Below are 20,012 nucleotides of genomic sequence, written 5' to 3' on the forward strand. Positions count from 1 at the left end.
AAGTGGCAATGTAGGTTGGTGGGCAAGATTTGGAGGTTGATTGTGGTGATAAGGTATGACAAGCCTGCAGGTATCACAGTGTCTTTGACAAACTATTTCAAATTGATCTTTGAGGTGAATTTCATAGATCCATCGGGAAGGTTTAGCCTTTTGAAGTATATTCCTAAGTGAAAATGTTAATTGTACTCGGGATTTAGGTGTATTCAAAAGATGAAAGTCAGTTTTATAATGAATTCACATTTGTTTGGTTGTAAAATAAAATTTTTCTTTTGCTGTTTCTGAAATCAACTAGATGTTGCTATATATTTCATGTCTTCGTGCAAACCTTGGTTGTGATCATCCATGTATTCATCAATCTTACCTACTAAGTTGATGATTTTTTGAACGCTACATGATGCCATTATGTGGAAAGTAATGAATATTATTACTATTATTTGTCAATGTTTGAAATTTGTTCACTTTTATTTAATCAACAAGAGGTAGTAATATGACTTGGGTATTTGTTTGCTTAAGTTATTCTTTTTTTTAATAAAGGCTGTATCAGAAACATTAACCTTCACACGGGATGTAGTGGAGGGCAAGCTGAAAGCTGCTAGAGCAGACAATGAATTTATCTACCATGAGAGGGTACCTGCAAGAGAGGTATTGCCAGAGATACATGGTGCTTCACTGGTGAAAGGCATTCCTTTTGATGTGAATGATCCAGAAGTTTCTGGCCAGGAGCTATTTTCTCGTCTTGTGCCTATGAGAGCACATGAAGCATCATCACTTTACAGGTGGGACACGGCACTTGGTTTAGGTTTTGACCATCTGTAGGAGTTATTATTTTATGTGTGATTTTTTTGTTGAAATTCCTTATCACTCACTCATTCATTCTTTAAGTCAAAGATTGGTTTTGTTAGATGAGGGTATGTGATTAGTAGGCCTCAGGCATATGAATTCGATGTATTCATCATAGGTATGCAAGCCAGTTCCCTTACCCAGGACACGTCAATCTTTTTTATAGAGGTTTGTTATTGAGGGTGTCCATAGAATTGAAGATCTGGTATGTAAAGACAGGAACTGTTGATCAGTAGGTCTTCCCATTAATGTCACTTCACTCCCTTACTCAGGCGGTACTCAAGCCCGTTGTTAATGATTTTGTAGCCTTCATGAAAAGTAGTTCACATCTGTGTGTGAGCTAGAAGTGTCATTTTTGTGGAATTTCAGATGGATTGGAGCACCTTGTATTTTCTGGTCCTGATGAATGCATTTCCCATAATGCTGGCCATGAATTATAATTAGAGGTGGGTCGAATAGCAGATTTCTCGAACTCGAATATCGAATTCGAATATTAAATCATTGCTTGAATATTCGAATACCTCGAATACTACAATTGCAAAATGCATATTAAATGTACGTTTTTTCTTCTATTTCACTTGATGAATGTATAAAAAAAAGTTGTACAGTGGAACCTCGATCTATCGTTTTTCAAGGGGATGGACGAAAAAAACGATGAATGCGGGAATGTTTGACTAAGTTGCCTATGCAGCAGGAATCCCAGGATTTTTGCGAGTAATTGTGAATTCCTTTAAAGGATTCAAACAGGAATTTAGCTGATTAATGGAATATTTTATTTTATGGTTATATAGTTGATTCAACTAACATCTCTTTCAAATATCCTAAGGGGACAAACCACCTCGCGAAAAAATGATTGCATGCTGTCTTGGCATTTACACTGCTACGATGGATTTCTGTCTGATACATACATTCTTATCTACCAAACGCCATTTCAGCAGCACGCCCATCTGATACTCGGCTTCGTCCAACTTTAAATTTTCAACAGGTAGCTCACTGTACCCCCACTCCTACTGTCAAGTGCTAGCGGAAAATCCGAGGCGTTTTGCAAAATACAGGCATGTTCTTATGTTCCATTCCATTATTTAGATTTCTGGATTATTAATCTTCTATTGTACTTCCGAGGTAATATGTATCTTAATATTTTCAAGTTTGCTGATAATATTTCTCACGGGTTCAAATAACAAGATTTAAACCTTAGATATACACATCATTTTGATAATTTCCAAAGTAGGAAAATATAACTTTTCCCAATCATAAAAAATAAGGGCCACCATAATACAAGATTTTAAAGTCATCCTTGTTTCCTGGAAATTGAATATCCAATCACCTCCAAAATCTTTCCCTTGAGTCCTTAAGTCTTTCTTTTCCTTGTATATGAAAGGTCCTCCAATTTATTCCCCTTTAAATGTCTAGTATGCTAATATTGGCACAGGAAAAAAGCTCCAATTGGTGCCTGGTGTGTCCATTCTAGCACAAGATTATCAATACACCCATGCCTCGTATAGTACAAGGGATGCGTTCCTTGGGGTCTTTGCGCTGTACGAATTTGTGTTGTATGAGAGTGTTAATAACATTGGGAAGATAGGGATGTGTTCCTGGTAGCAAAGGTGTTGGGTATCGAATTTCTTCTGAACCACATGTATTCCTATTAATAGCCTTAGAAAACTTTATTCATATAAACTTAAAGTTTAAAATATCTTTAACCCGGCAGTGGTCGCGTGGGGTGTCCCAGACACCCCAGTCTTATATAAGCGCTATTTTTTCATGCAATTGTGACTGCAATGACCTGTAACCTCCTCTAGCTGATTTTTTAAGCTTTCTGAGGGTACATGTAAAAGATAATTATAAAATCAATGCAAGTTTTTAAGAAAAATTACTTTTGTCAAAGCTCTGCAGAGTGGGGTGCGCCAGACACCCCACGCGACCGTTCTCGTTACGGTTTGCCGCCGAATGTTTTTCATCCATTTTCATCACATTTGATAGCTACTTTTCTGAAACTGGCCATTCAAGTTGTCTTTTACGTTTACATTAATAAATATTTATTTATTGGTATATTTTTTGCCTAAATTTATGTAAACAAATAGAAAGTTAGTATTTTTTTATAATATTACAGTGATTTTTCTCGAAGTGAGCCACGAAAAATCGATCATGTAATACTTTTAGCACGTTCATTCAGTACACTATGGATTCCTGCAGTCTTTCTAAAAAAAGGAAAAAGCTAATATACTTTGACTTTTGACTGAAATTTTGGATGAGGATTTATTTGTTTCTGACGTCAACTTTTGTAGAAAATGCGATTTCTTAGAAGTGATTTTTTGAAGACTTCGTTCAATTACGTTAGTGCAGTAGTTATTCAAAAAAAGTCGTTATTTACATGTTTCTGTGAATTTACCAGTGAAGGTTGGCTTTATAATACTTACATTCATCGATTTCAATTCATACTAGATGTCAGCTACCTCTAGAGTAAAAGAATGAGTCTTTGCCTTTTCAATGAATCTTTGAGGGAAGAAGATTGATTCTGATGAAAAAGAAGATGGATGTCATGTAGCTGCGCATGACACTTACACTGAACAACAGTGCAGAGATGATTAACTTTTGTAAAAGGGAAGGGAGCTTATGTACGTTGGGAAGTATGGAGTTGAAACGTGTAATACGCAGGGATCAAGACCAAACATAAGAACATAAAATTGTAGCAGTGTTACTGAGAGGAGTGGACTTATTAGAAAAATAAATTGGATTCAAAACTCGAATGGTTTGTTTTCGTATGATGTTCATTGAAAGAATGGTAGAGAAAATTGTGAATTGCACTAATATTCAGGTAGAGAAAGTCACTGAAAATAATTCTCGTAAAAGAGATAGTGAAACAGACAGGAAAGAATTAGTGTTCCTGAATAGTATTTTACTTTTAGCCAGGGCAAATAAAACTGAGTAACAGAATTTTTTATAGTTTTGGAACCACAATGGATTAGGAGTGGAAATATGTTATTCCTCCATGAGCCATAACATATTTCTCTTTTCCCCTTTATCTTTTCGTTTCCACAACGTGACTGCTAAAGTAGAGAAAATGAAAAGTGGAAAATCAGCACAAAGTACAGATGTATTTGAGATGTTTGCTCGCAATACACGGCAACATTATAGAATTGGGCCATGAGAAAAAGCTGATGAGCAATTGATTCCTTTTCAAAGAAGATGTTCATATAGGCAATATTTACCTTCCAACCCCGCAAAATATAGCATCAAAAGTTTTGCATTGGCAAATTCGATTGTATTTGAAGATGTACCTACTCAGAGTGGCAACCAGAGGGTCCATTTTTTTTAGTTAACGGTCCAAAAGAGGAGTTAAAGCGAATGTTTTCTTTTGTAAACAGAAACGGGAGGAACATAGTTTGAACTACTGATTCAATAATATTCCGCAAGTACATGAAATTCTAAGCAATAATTTGACGGTTGCGGGAACAGTGCGCAAAAAATAAAAGAGATTTAGCACTGAAAGTCGTATAAGTAAAAGAAAGAAGATAATAGCAGCTTATTTTGGTTTAGGAAGAAAAAAGCTCTAGTTTCCTGCGTCGTAAAATGGTCAAAGAATGTAATTCTTTCGCCAACAATTCACACAGCTATATCTATCAATGAATCCAAGACGAACAGATAATAAAAGAAAACCGGAAATATTGACCTTTTATAACTGCACTGAAGGAGGTGTAGCCACATTAGACAAAATAGGCAGCACCTATCATACAAGCAGAAACATCAGGAGATGGTCCATGGCCATTTTCTTTCATTTGCCAAACACTGCTGACATCAGTGCATTTGTTATACGTAGGTATTCTAATTCACTATTACATTGCAAAGAAGTTTTCTTCGTGAGATAACTCGATCGTTAACTTTTCCATACAGTAAAATTAGATCGATATTGAACACGATCTCTAGAGACTTGAAAAATAGAGGAATATGCGTAAAATGAGCCAGAGAAAAGGATGTGGAGAAAAATAGAAAAAAGTAGGAAGATGTGTTTTTTTCCCCACAGATATAAAAACAAAAATATACTGTAAACTGTGTTAGAAACTAATGTGCGGTACACATTTGCTGAAAATTTTGAGAAGTGATTAGAAGCAAATAAATAGTTTACATGATTTATTTTCTGCATTCTTTAGATTCAATAAAACTTTTCAATAGCGTGAAATTGAACTTCTATTGAGGACTACATATTTGTTAGTTTACCTTTCCAATGCTGTATATAATTTGTAACAGGAGTATTTCAATAGTTATAAGTGACCGTAATATCATCTTAAATTTTTCCTCAAGAATACATTTTTGGAAATCGATTCAATATCGATAAGTAAATTAATTTAGTACAATTATTAGTATTTACGTAAGGCAAATAGAGGTCGACGCTGAAAATATGATGAGATACAGTGATTGATGTTTATAAAAGTATATGCCATGTATTTATATCTCAACATTTCAACTGTGTCCTTTGGCTGAAACAAAAAAAAATGGCAATTTTTTCGGAGGACCTGGGACTGCCTACTGGAAAATAGGGTAGGTATTCAAAAATATTTTCTTAAAAAAATAAAAGTTGAATTATGGTTTGAAATATATACTATAGCCATTCCTAAATAAACAAAGGATACGTCGAGATGTGAAATTTTTAAATGATATATACTATTTGAAAGAAATTGAAGAAAATCTTTTGGGGTGTCAGAGACACCCCACGCGACCGTTTATGTTCGGAAAATGGGCGCGACTACCGCCGGGTTAAAGAGAGTAGGTATGCATTCAAATACTTTTATTCACATTTAAAAAAATTCGTACGAGCTTTTGAAATTCCTTCCTGTTATGCGGGTGGGCTAATATCTGCTATCTCAGGGGTTCGCAATGCATTGCTGGCAATTGACGAATTTTCAAACCAGTCTAAAAACAATTATTGTGTCACCCAGGCCCCTTTGTCGCTCATCCAAATAACAGGCTAGTGCTAATTTGAATTCCATTTCATTGCTCGCGGAGTTGGTGAATGATAAATCATAACTGGCTTTAATTTAAAGTCCCCCGAGGCATTAGCAGCTTCGTGAAACAGTCTTTAAATACTTTAAAATCTGACCCAGTTTTCCTTCCCTGACAATGAATGAACGAGATTGCTTTCTTTTCCAAAACTATATTGTCTCGTCAACACTAAACACTTTCCAAGGAAAGGGGAAAGGAGCCACTTTCAATCACAGCTTGGAGTTCATCAGAAAGTGTTGCGGTGACTGCACTATTAACACTTGCAGATTCACCTAATATCGCTGCACTGAAAATACCTGCTTGCCGTTTAAAATTCTGGAACCAACCAGAACTTTCACTGAATGTCTTGAAGGGATTACCACCCTTGTCTTTTTGTACAGATTCACAATTAACTTTCCATATGTGTTGACCGCTTGGTTGAAGATGGTGTGGCTGAGGTCACTGATGTTTTAACTTCGTCTCTATTCAGAATAAGGCATTGTGAGTTTAAACTTCTGCACAATATTGCTTTGACGCTCTCCATTTTCAAAGCAATTGACCTCTATCAATTTCTCTTCTAGGTTTATGGTTTTTCTTGATAACTCCTTGATTTTTCTACCTGCATTCCTATTTTTTACCATTTTTCTCTTGGTTTTTACTCTTTATGGCTCTATCTCGAAATCACCTTCTACTGCTGCACTGTATTCCTGAGACTCGGAGGTCCTACTACTGCTGGGAGGGAATGAAGCCATTGTGTTTTAGACAATATTGCGGACCCTTTTATGTGTTGATGCTATTCATACGCACCTCTGCCACCGCTCCATTTCTCCCTCGTGAATCCCGATGACCTTGAAGGCTTTACCGTAGACCCTCTTCCTGGAAGTCAATCGCCCGCTAACCTATGACGGCAAAAACTACGTCTCAAACCATATTGCTTAAAAAAACTCATTTCCACCAGCTACACGCTTAATTAATGATCTAAATTAACTATTGTCATTCTGTAAAGGAGACGAGATAAATTACTTCAGTAGGCCAGATATGTGGACCCAATGATGAGTAATGCTTTTGGCCAATTCACAGCAATGGATTTTGATTAATTTATAAACAAAAAATAAGATTTGAGGCAAGCATTACTATTAATATCCGTAAAATGATAGCAATTTCATGTATAGTTAGCGCAAGTTCACGTTTTATCAAGAGAGCGTTATAGTTTTTTGATTGGGCTACACTGTGTTGCGATGTTTCCCCGAGGAACGAATTTTTCGCTATATCGAAATTGCGCTATACGAGGCATGGGTGTACATACTTGGGAATTAAATTCGGCTGTGTGGAGACCATGGAGCATTTAAATCTGGTTGTTGAAGGTGAAGTATCAAAACAAACACCAGACCACTTTCTAAGGTCAATAATTTATATGTTCATCCTCCATTCCATCTGAATTTCAAACCTGTCAAATCCCAATAATGCTCTCTTTTCCATGCGCGTAACTACTTCGTCTACCCTCTTCCTTCCTCACTATCTATCCTACAAGCACTGTTTATCTCCGTGTGATGCACCAACGTTCATTTACATTTCCATCACACTCCATGCCGTTTGAATTTACTGTCATTTCTCTTCTCATAATACCACCTCTTTGCTATTGCCCTTTTCTATTTTTAACTGTCTTAGTATGCCAGAGCAGTACTACAGACTGCAAAAAAACAGGTGCAGAGACAATTAGCAATTTCTATAACCATGTGTGATAGAAATAACATTTTTTCACATTGAAGTTGGTAATGACAGGATTTATACCTATTTGAATATTCATAGAACATGTTTATTAAGGACTGATATCTTCACAATTTTTGACAGCAAGTGATAAATTTATAAGATTTGCTCAACAGTAATAAATGCCATCTGCTTCTTTGAAATGTTATTTACAGGTACATTATCTTAGAAACTTTGGTAAAAAAATTCAGCTTCTAAGTAATAAATTCATTGTTTTTTGGGTCCATTCATTGCTTTTTGGGACATTAAATTATAACTTTACTGTAAATTTGTACCTGTGGTGTCCTCTTTTGTTTTCATATTTTGTCTCCCTGTATGTCACAAATTTTCTTTTAATTCCTTTGGGTATTTAGGGCTGAGATTATTACGACTAACGTATTTATATATTTTTCATAGTAGTGAACAATCTTGTTCATGCATATTATTGCTTGTTTCAGGTAAATTCAAGTAAATGAATGGTTTACAAGCAGCAAATTTTGAAATACACATGCCATGCCCTATTTTTTCATATTACTACATTTTTTTTGGTGGGATATTTTATATATTATATTATATCTTGTTTTATTTTACTTATTTTTCTTAGGTAAAATGTGTTGCAAACTCAAAGAACTATTGTTTACCGATGTACTAATCCTTAAAAATATTATGTGCGTCATACTTTTTCTAATCTTTCTTTGGAGTATTCTAAGTATCCCTTCAAATGTAAAATTTCTTTGTTAATAAAAAAAAGCTCCTAAATGTATGACTCTTCAGTGGCGTAACTATGGGGAGGGGGGAATGAGGGGGACAGATCCCCCCCATAGCCTCAGAGAAATAAAAATAATATTCAAAACTATTGTTTCGTTTTGACTCATAGTAAATGTTAACTATCCTTTTAATGAAACCAAAATTTTGAGTGCTAAAAATTATGTTAAAGGCACTTAAAGGCATATCATTTTTCCTAAGGGTGGGTGATAGGTCGCCCATCCCCTCCACTCCCCCCCACCCCCCCCCCCAAAGCATATTCCTAGTTACGCCACTGTGCCTCTTAATCCATCGAACTTGAAACATACTACTTTTCACAGTGAGGAAAAGGCAAAATTGCTGAGAAAAGTTGGGTCATCAATCGAGGAAAAGGATCAAGAAGTTGTTGCTTTTATGTCATCATTGCAGCTTGACCACCTATTAGAGGCAAAAATTGAAAATGAAAGATTTCCTCAGGTGAGTACCGTATAAGCTTGTGTAAGAGGCGCACACGTGTAAGAGGCGCACCCCTATTTTGAGGACCTAAGCTATAAAGAAAAAAAATTTTGCGACATTTTTTTTTATCCTATCGTGCGGTGTTGCAGACGTATGCCTGGAATTTCGACAGTTATCGAAATGTCCTCTTTCAGTACTATTTGAAAGAGGAAATTTTGATAACTGCGGCGGCATAAGAGGGAGTAGAAAGAGTTCCGATCCTCTCTTTGCATACGCCATCGCTCTACGTTGCTTGTCCTACTCACGAACAATTTTGTTTAAAAGCTCTCGCAGGACTATTGCAATAGAATTGCAGCAGTGGAAAATTTTAAGGCAAAACACGACAGGCAAATGGCATGAGCTTTCCCAAGAGATTGAACAACAATCGGGGCAAGCTCAGCGCCGTAGGATAATAACCACGTCGCACAGTGGGCTGAAATCGAAAAAAGCTGGCCAAAAATGATTTTTTTCACTTTTTAATTTGGAAAAAACTAATATATTTTCAAACTATAGAGTGATCAGTGACCACATTACTGAAATAATTTTATTTATAACTAATTTTTTGAAAGCAGCAGACATCTGTCAATTTAATGAAAAATGATCGCAAAATATTTTCCCCATTTTTTGAAAAAATTGACTGAAGTTTTTTTCTACTGTTGCGTTATGTTTAAAAATGCCTAAATTTAAATCATTACATAATAGAAATTAACATTTTTAGAATCCATTGTAGTGAAAGTTTTAATTCTAGCGATAATATTTACAAGTTTTATTTAAACAATTAAAATGTCCTATTTTTCACGTATTTTTAACATAATGTAGAGAAAAAATTAATGTTTTTCACTTTGCTTCACGAAGTGTTTACCACCACATTATAAAATGAAGTGTCAACTTTAGTTATCAATTGAAAAATCCTGCCCCAATTTGCCACCCCGCCTCTCCCATCAAGTTACGTGCATGAATGTCCAACCGCCCGACGCGGTGGTTATTTGCTAACCTTTGTTCAGACTTAGCTGTAGTCGACGATAATTCGCCAAAAGTGAGGCAAAATTACAGTTGTCTACTCTTATATACTCTGTTTACATTTAGCATGCCATATTAGTCTTATGGTTCCAATTTTTCCAAGGGCACATTACGATTTCCTTCATAAGTCATATAATGGACTCAACGATTGCGCCGGCAAGTCAGAATCTTGTCCCGGGAAGCGGGCGGCTGCAAAGAATTATATATTAATTCTTGGAAAGCCCAATTCTTAACACTACACACTTGCATATTCTGCTATCCGTACTCTTCTAGACCTTTTATAACTCCCATCAGCTGAAACACTGGAAAGGGCACACGTGTGGCGGAGCGCCGCCCGCGCAGTGGCGGCGGGCACTACCCTGCCGACCACGTTAATCCCTATTGTACCCGAAAACCCAACCACCATGTTATGATTCTTATCTGGCGTTAAAGAAGTTCTGTACTCGTTTCATAACTGTCCCTTTGTAGAAATGCCGCTTATTGCTTTATTGTCTCGATCTATGAAAGGGTTATTGCACTGTTGAGGATCGCTTCCCTTCGCACGGGGTTTTCCACAAATGCTTCTCTCCAATTGGTTGAAAACTATTCTCTTCCACAATTTTACCGAGAAAATTAGTCGGTTTGTCTTCGTGAGTGCGAAAGAATGTGTGTGCTTGTTCTATGGAAGCAAAGAACCAGGGTTTATTTTCCGTATATCGTGACATTTCAGCGTTGAGGCCGAACTACCACTGGTGAAGGATATCTCGGCGCGATAAAAAGGTACGTTTTCCAAGTAAAATATCTCTGTGATCGTGTGTATTATTTAGGGAAATATGTTCTAATTTCGCTTTCCTTACGCGGTGATTTATATTGTTAATATTTCGGATGAGAGAAAATGGAGCGCATGAAAGTAACCCGCAAAGAAATACATGACGTTATTGTTAATGAAAGTGGAAATTCGCTGGCGTCAAAACGTGAATTGGCCCTTCAATATCTTTAAGATAAGTTAAAATTGGGGAAAGATGAGAAGACACAGGAAATGTTGAAGAATATCATGGATAAATACGTTTTCAATGGGTACATCCAGTAATGGAAAGAATGCAAGAGAACCAGTGTCAGGTTTGTAGTAAAATTTCGATGTTGTTTAGAGAAGGCTATACCGCTCCCAACAGATATGCATGAATCTCTTCTTGAGACTCCTTGTCAAAGCATGGTCAAGGCACGACTAATGATGGGAACACTGCCCGACGTTTTTTTCTGAACCTAAGCTAACATCAGAAATTACCGGTATGTTTACCATCAAAAAGTCATATTATATAGATTTCTATTTATTAATTCCAACATTTGTTATGAAAATTTAAAATTTTCTGGATGAAGGATTTGGTGAGGACTTTTTTTCCTTTTTAAATAGGCATTAGCGAGGAACTCATCTCAAGGTTTGCCTTTATTTTAAAAGCTCTGACATCTGGACTTGAGATAGATTACGCCAATTTCAGCGAGTACTGCTCAGAAACTGCATCCCTTTTTGTGGATATGTATCCGTGATACTACATGCCTCCCACGGTGCACAAAGTGCAGTTTCATGCAGCATCACTTGCCAAGGTAGCAGTGCCCCCAATTGGCCAATTTTCTTAGGAGGGCTTTGGAATCTCTCCACAAAGATATCAGAAGATTCGGAGCGCACCACACGCGAAAAATTTTGCGCTTAGAAGAAATGGGAGATCTTTTCCGAAGGCTCCTCCTTACTTCGGATTATCTAATATCCAATAGTTATGTATGTACAAATGCTAAAAGAAATGTTTCAAACGATATACGAAACTTACTTGTATTAGAGGAGCCAACTTCTGATGAGGACAGTGACGGCTGGGAATCCGATGAAAACTGGTAGTGGGCTGGTAAATTTACCCCTAATGTTTTCTTATGTTTTATATATTTATGTTAATATATTATGGTTCATAAATAATTTTATGTCGCATTTTGGTTTATGGTATAAATTTTTTTCTAGGTGATTTCTTATGTGTGTCCTTTCAAAGTGTTAACGCAAAATTAGTTGACTAAATCATTAATAATGTTTAAAAAAATAATTTATGTATTTTATATGAACATTTTTATTTAAATTATTAAATTTCATGTAAAACTACTTACTTTTTTATTCCTAACTATTAATTTCAATTAAAAGTTCCCTCTCAACTGAGGCCGTCCAAATAGTCGATTTTTGGTTTTTTTCCGTCTCCGCGAATTTGTTTAAAAAATTTCTCAGGATCAATTTTTCGGCAAAATGTCTTTATATTCATGTTATATAACCCAAATATGAATAGTAGGAAAGATTTCATCGAGTTAATTATAAAAATATGGAAGATATGATTTTTGGCCAGCTTTTTTCGATTTCAGCCCACTGTGCGTCGTAGATTTAAGGCCCCTTGCACACGCACCGATTTTGGCCCCGCGCGATCTTTTCAATGTTCACCTCTGGGGTACCGACGTGACGGCGCGATGCTTGCAAGAAATTCAAACAGGAGCATTTTAAAAATACGTCACTAAGGGAGAAACTCCCCTGCCTGCCGCTTGATTTTGACCCAGAGTTTCAGATGACTGACTCACGCTGAAAACCAAGGCCACTCAGTTCCCCTTGAACTTGCAACCGGTGAAGGGGAGGGGGGGAAGATTAGAAGTTTGTGTAAGAGGCGCACCCCCATTTTCGGCTGCAATATCTGGGAAAAAAGGTGCGCCTCTTACACGCGCTTATACGGTAATTATTTGGAATATGTATACGGAAATATATACCGTATTTATCTGAATATAGACCCCCTTTTTTCCAAAATGCCCTTGTAAAAAGTAAAGAGGGGGACTACATTCAAGCATATTTTTTAAATTTTTTCCTAATACTGATGCCTCAAAATTTGGGGGGGGGGGGGGGACTATATTCGGAAAAATACGGTATTTGTGCATTTGAATTATTTCTGGAACAAATGTCTTTGTCACCAGAATGATTTTGGTCTTAGTGGCCACCATTTTTTTGCTGGCTTAGTATTATTGCCTCTTGTTTTTAGGAGCTGGTCGAAAGATGTGCTGCACTGAGTGCTAAACCAAATGCAATACAGGAGCTGATTGACTCCATGGGCAGGTTAGCTGAAATATACCATGATGTTGAAGGAATGTTACAGGAAATATCTAGCTATTTACAGGTAATGTGTATGTAGGTCGTTTCATAGCGTCTATGATTATGAAGAGCTACAACTCTTTTATACAGTTTTCATGACTTCATTATTTTCACCACTAGGCTGGTGCCAGACCCCTAAAGAGATTGACTTATAGTCGCTATATTACTTGAACATTTCCATTTCATCAACAGTTCGATTTTCTGGTGCTCATTATTGTAAGAGGTAGAATTTACAAATGGATTTGTGATCAATATTTATGTGAAGCATTGACTTTAAATTTGGTAGTCTGATTATTATTATTTTGAAATTAATACGGCTCCAAATTGTGCAAGATTAAGTACATATATGCCATCTTCATGGGGTGAAGTGGCATGTCAATATGTCAGTGGCATGGAAAATACATTCTACTATAACAACTAAATTATTCTCATTGTGGGACACAGGAAGAAGAGGAACGAGAAAAGGAGTATCAGACTGAAATGGGAGCACGTCCACCTTCAATTGCTGCCACGGACCTTACTCGTGAAGCTGGGAAATATCGAGAAGCTCATGCTCGAGGATCTGAGTCAAACCAGGCCCTTCATCGTGCTATGGCTCTTCATGTAACCAACCTCAGACTACTTGCAATGCCATTGCCGCAGCTTCAGGAAACTATTCCTTCCGTGAAGGCAGCTTCTGCAGGTATCAGTCATGGATGGTGCATTTGTGTATGGGGTATGATCTATTAAGTGTCCTTGATGACATGCAGGAACTGAGGATTTTGTTGATCCATTTTGAGGTCATCAAATAATGCAGGCTGTTTGTGAAAATACTATCATCATAACTGGAAGGCTGTGCTTTGAATTCATGCACAGGTTTTATACCTGTCAGGGAAAAATGTAAGAGGCTCATTATAATGGTGAAAATAGTAGAACACGTGGAGCATTGCTGAGTTCGAGCGGTGAGGTGTGAATTTTTTGCATTCTGAAAAAGAGAGAGGAGGTGGTGAAGATGTGGTCGTTGGCACAAAATCTGGGTGGCATGATGGCCATAAAAGCTGCGGAAGTCAGTGCAAATGATGACCCGATTGCTGCAATAGTCGCTAATCAAAGTTAAGTTTCATTTCTTGATGGTTTATTGTGATTTATAGCAATCTCAGATTTTGAAGCAACACTACAGTGAAACCTCGATATAACGACACCCCACGGTGCTCTAATAAACACTCGCTATATCGAATTGTCGCTTTACCGGAGGTGGAGCAAATAATAGCCAATATACCTGTTACAAACAGATATACAGGAACAGGAGTGGTGTGGCGACAGATAAACATCTATCCGATAAACGTAAGCATAAATCCAGACGAAAGGCGATGTTTCTTTCCATCACTAAATGTCCTTACTCAAATAACGACTAACTATTCAAACAATTTATAAGCGCCGCACTGAATAAAAATCATGCAGAGCATTGTTTCGTCAATCATTATATTTATCGAACGACAGTTTACCACATAAATTTGAGACTGAGCACTCCATTAACTTCATTTCTAACAGATCGCTAGCAATTACAGAGATTAAGGAGTCTTCATGAAAGTCTTCCGGCGGTTAAACCCTCGCTATGGCGAGAGCCAACACCGAAAGGGTCTCGTAAAAACGAATTTTTTAACACGCTTATTATGGGGTCAATTGACGGTACATCGGCTATCTCTCGTAATAGCGGGTGTGTCGCTATAGCCCGTACTCGCTTTAACGAGGTTCCACTGTACTTTTGATTTTACCTTTTTTTAAATTTTGACTGAAATGTTACACTTGCGCAAGTAATGCATTTCACTTCACATTATACCTTGCTGCATTTTTTGCAAAATGTCAAAGAAGGAGTGCTTTGTCATAAATATAAAGTTAGGGAAATGAAAACATTTGGACTGGAAAAAATGGAAAAAGTAAGGAAATCGAAAATAGTTAGTATGAATCCTGATATCATTTGCCCTTACCAAAAAGTGCTGATTTCATGGCAGAGTTGCTAGATCATCAGTTTGTAGATTGGTGCCTAAACAAATCATCGGTGCCTCTCTCAATTCCCTTTTTCAAAAAACCGTGACAAAAAGTGCTCATTGCATGACAGTTGATTGACTGACAAGACATAGTTTTTTTATATGCCTAAAAAAATTATTAGTTCCTCTTTAAAACTCCTATCTTCTAAAGTTCTTTACTGTCATTGCTTCTCATTTGGACTTGCCAATTGGGAACTGGGGCTTTTTTCAAGGTTAGGCTGTCAAATTTTGCCCACCCTAAATTTTGTTTTTTTCACAATTAATTCTGAAATAAAGTACTTGAAAAGCTGTGTATGCTCTAATAAAGGGCTCTACTAATACTGTACCTTTCAGTGTAGTTTAACTGCTTCAGTGTTTAGTCTTGAAGTTTTGCATATTTTCCCGGGAACTTAATAGGAACTGCAGATTTTGAAAATTTAGCGAGCTGGGCTTTCAAATTACTGGCCTTGGTGGAGGTGGGGTAAAGTCCTCGTCTGCCAAACCGAAGATCGCGTGTTCGAGTCCTGCCTGGGTAGGTTGCCCCTATCAAGGGCATGAATGTTAGTGTATGTTTAATCGTTAAATGTTCTGGAAACCCCAATGTAAAGCCTTAGTTAGTGATTTTTTGGTGGTGTGGCAATAAATAAATATAGTTCAAGCCTGTGCTTCATTTGGAAGTACCTGGTCTAAATTTCTTTTGTGAAGTCGGCATGTGGGGGGTTGTGTAATTAAGAAGACCCTCGTTCATCCATTGAAGTCGCCAGAAAATTTTTGTTCAAAACATCAACTTTGAGAGGTTTATGCAGAATGGTCATTGGATGTTGAGAAGTAAATAACACATAATCCGAAACATGCATCTTTCTTGCATGTAACTAATTAATGAAATTTGTTAAAATAAGTTTTTTCTTCTTGTCTTGGAAATCTATTTTCCATTGCCATGGATTGAGATGAAAATGGATATAATTTTGAGATGTAAATAAAATATTGGGTTTTAACAATCTTTTGCAATAACTTAAATAAAAAAAAACAAATTCAGTGGTAAGATAACAAAAAGGAAACTAAGATTATGTAATCAAAATTGCATTATAATTTTTTCATCACAAGACCTACACTACAAAAAACTCATTTACTATGAATGATGTTAGTAGTAAATGTAACAGTTTCGGAGCCATTGGAGTGCTGGAATGTACCCAAAAATTTTAATTTCCCCATTTTAATTTTTGGCGGGAGAAGGAGTGGGGATGTTGGGGTTTTCAGAATTCTCCTCCATATTGTTTTCGGTTCCCTCATCCAGAAAAATTTTCAGCTCTGCAGCCCTTCTGGAAGTGATTGGGAATTTGTGTATGTCAGTGAGTGAGTCATGCAAAGGTCTTTCAAGAGTATAGATTTTTTTATTTAAAAATGAGGTTAATGTAATTTGCCATTCATATTTTTTTACTCAATTTAAATGTCTGTTTTTATGGAACATTATTTCCTTCCATGGGTAGATTACTCTGGTAGTTATATTATATAAATTTTTATTGCCTTTTCTAATGGACTATATTCTTAATTTATTGGCTTTGTTTTATGATATGTTGTAATGATTGATCTTTTTCAGCTCTTAGCTCTGATGCCAAAGATGGTCTATCAGAACTACGTCGTCTCATGGCCAAGGTTGATGAGATGCGCCAGCAGCGTGCCACTCTTTCATCACAGCTGAGGGAATCTGTTTGTGCGGATGATATAACTCGCCGTCTTGTGACACTTTCCAGCTCAGCAGATCAGCCATCTCAGGAATCACTATTTCAACAAGAACTTCAGAAGCATCAAAAATATGTAATCAAGAGTATTTAGTTTATTTTTATATTGTGGTAGATCACAATTTCTTCTGTGCTTGTTATTGCATCAAGGAATTAAAGTAGAGTCTTTGTAACATCATGGAGCTTGCGATACTCATAATGAAATGTAACTATAGTTCACATTTGTAAATATGTAAACGTTTCCTTCTTCCAATCATTAATTAGTCTTTTTAATGGATAGAATCCATTTGTAGCCTTGTTAATGATATGATTTTATTGCATGAGCCTGGAAGTTGATCAATTCCAAGGATTATTTTCTTGGAAAGGGTTGATGATTCCATGAATATCTTAAGGAAAAAAATTGGGATGGTCAGATTGGATACATCAGATGCAAGTATCGGTGGATATCGCCCTTCATCAAATACTTCCGATCCAAATTCGCTGAAGGCTTTGGATCTGGATCCAAAATTTTTAATTAATGGTTCAGTGAATGCAGCGTCCTGTACGAGGGACTGGAAAGAGTTCCGATCCTACCTTTGCATGCGCCGTTGCTCTGGGATGTTTCTCCTACTCATGAACCATTTTGTTTAAAAGCTCTCGTTGGGGTTATGTAACAGAATTTCAGCTGTGCAATTTTTTATGGCAAAGTACGACAGGCTCATAGGACTCTTGCAAAGAGATTGAACATTTATTGGGAGAATATTAATGCCATAGGATAACAACCACGTCAAAAGTTTGCCTTGACTAGGATCCTGGTCAAGGTGAATGATTTTTTCCCCTGTGGATTTTTCGCACAATTTGTGTATTGTGGATGACTCCCATAAAAGTTATCACTGTGGCTAGTCCTGGTATACTTAAAACACGTCAAAAGTGACTATGTCGCACCTTAAAGAAAACAACCTCGGCCCTCCATCATCCCGTGCCTCTGATATTTTTTTCACTTCTGAGACCACACAGTCCATAAATCATTATCTTCGAAGGAAAATATCAAGTTACGCGAGAACAAGGGAAGCGTGTTTCATCCCTATCCCATCTCACCCACTGACCTTTTTCATCTTACCTGCTTCATTTCTGGAGAAAAAATGCAAGGTGAGTGACTTACTGGACCCGAAGATGTCTCGATAGTTTTCAGAAATTGGGTAGCATCAGTGCTCTCAAACAAGATGCGATCTGGAAATGCCAACCGTATGTATAACATAAGTCACCCGGCTTCACTTTGAAGACTACGACGTCACAAAGTCTGACATATTCGTCCTTGACTCCCTCATTCGTAGACTCATTGCTTGAAAGATGAGGGGAGTACGCTCCTTCCCCCCCTCCTATCCTTTACAGGCTTCTGCTGCCCACCCCTTCCTCTCGCTAAATGGTCATCTCATCACATGAGATGCTAATGTTGTTCTAAACATTTTTTATTGTGTCAGTTGCAATTTAAGTAATGATTTACCGATAAAGACGTCTTTCATTGTGTAGAAACATTTTCATTGACATAAAGAGAACCATGAGTGTGCACTTTTATGTGAAACTATCGCGAGGAAGTGCAAAATCCACCTCACTGTAACTGAAGCATTTGCGGGTGAAACACAATTCGGTATGCGATGAGAAAGTGACAAAATTTGGGGGAAATTTATTTGAGGGAATTTAACATTCAGTCAATGGTTTATCCGAAGATTGAAACCTATTCTCATTTCCGAACGCAAGCATAACAGTTTAGATCATGGGCATGTAAAGATTTTATCATTTTTTTAAAATAAAGCTTCTAAAGATGATTTTTAATCAGAAAAAATGTTAAAATGTGTGTGTAAATCTAAAAAGCATTCCTTTGATTGTATGTACCAAGTAGAAACTTGAATAATTACTTCGTTTGATAGCAGGAATTTGAAAATGCATTTGGATCCGAAAATATCGGCTCTGAAAATCAAGGATCCGGTCCGGATCAGGGTCCGAAAAAAATCCTGTATCTGTCCATCCCTAAGAAAAAAAAAGTCTCTTTCTTTTTGTCTGCATTTTTATCCAGGGTTATTGCTCTCTCAACCTGTATTTTGTGTAATGTGGTGTCTAATGTTTAACTTAAGATACTGCTCTATCAGTAATTCATTATATATATGAATTCAGATCAGTCTTTCATTTGCTATAAATCACTGTCTTTTCATTCTCCTTTAGGTTACTCTTGTGGAACAGAACCTGGCCGCTCAGGAAAGAATTCTAGCTGCTGTGACTGATGTTTATGCTAAACAAGCTGCCACGAGGAGGGCGCTCGGAGATGTTGCTCAACAGAGAGAGGCTACTATCAATGCCCTTTGTGCTTCTTACGATGCGTATGAGGACCTCTTAGCCAAGGCAGCCAAGGGACTGGAATTTTACAGGTGTAGTAATGGTTCAATGATCTATACAGTATTTTTTCTTGCCTTCATCAACAGAAGTCGTTAAAATTCTTAAAAATACCATTTAATCATCAGTAAATGCTTAGTAAACCATGGATAGATTATTGTGGGTGATAACTACAGTAAAACCTCACCTTAACGAACTCCCGCTAAACGAAGAACTCCGTTCAACGAACAAATGCTATTGGTCCGGCCAATTGCCTATGTAAACACAGTAGTGAAAAACCCCGATGAACGAACTCCTCTTTTACGAAAACTCCCGATCAACGAAATAAAATTTCGGCGCGATCGAGTGAAATTCACCTCCCAATAACCAATTTTTCCGATTAAATTTTTATTTTCACATGAATAATTTAATATTCGTAGCGTTGGAGGGCAAATCAGAGACTTCCACTGAATAAGCCAATCAGAATCGTCGTTATTAACCGTAACCATAGCCTTCCGTCGTGTGTTTCCGCCGACCCCAACTCGCGGCTCGCGGCGAATTGCGAAAAATTTTAATGCTGACTTTCGTAAATAACTCAATGTCCCAATATTTAGACGCTCAAAGATATGATATCTAGAGCTATGTACTTCGATCGCATTCTTTTGACGGTTGTTTAAGATACTTTACAGAATTACAACGCGTAAATTCCGAGAAGCATTTTTTTTTTCACTCGCCGCCATCTTGGATAACTTCTTTAAAATGTAACTAACAAGGGGAGACCACGAAACTTGCTCCTCCTTTTTCAATGCCGTATTCACGAATATTACAATAGTTGACGCCGTATGACCACAATGAAGACAACAAAATATACAGCCATCACGGAGCCCCGAACCCTGGTCCCCTGGATGATAGCCGTAAACGCTAACCAATACCCCACCTGACCCGCCTGCAGATAGA

General features: G+C 37.1%; 1 protein-coding gene across 3 annotated transcripts in view; it reads left to right on the forward strand.

Moving 5' to 3' along the window:
- Positions 1-20,012, forward strand: part of LOC124156099 (tyrosine-protein phosphatase non-receptor type 23) — a 59,500-nt gene that overhangs the window by 15,143 nt on the left and 24,345 nt on the right. For all 3 annotated transcript variants that reach the window (XM_046530423.1, XM_046530424.1, XM_046530425.1), the window contains exons 7-12: positions 535-776; positions 8,652-8,787; positions 12,855-12,989; positions 13,409-13,646; positions 16,568-16,785; positions 18,909-19,111. In XM_046530423.1, coding sequence (XP_046386379.1) covers positions 535-776; positions 8,652-8,787; positions 12,855-12,989; positions 13,409-13,646; positions 16,568-16,785; positions 18,909-19,111 — 1,172 coding nt within the window. The remainder of the gene's footprint in view (positions 1-534; positions 777-8,651; positions 8,788-12,854; positions 12,990-13,408; positions 13,647-16,567; positions 16,786-18,908; positions 19,112-20,012) is intronic.

This window comes from Ischnura elegans, chromosome 3, assembly GCF_921293095.1.
Source record: "Ischnura elegans chromosome 3, ioIscEleg1.1, whole genome shotgun sequence".
NCBI classification, from domain to species: domain Eukaryota; kingdom Metazoa; phylum Arthropoda; class Insecta; order Odonata; family Coenagrionidae; genus Ischnura; species Ischnura elegans.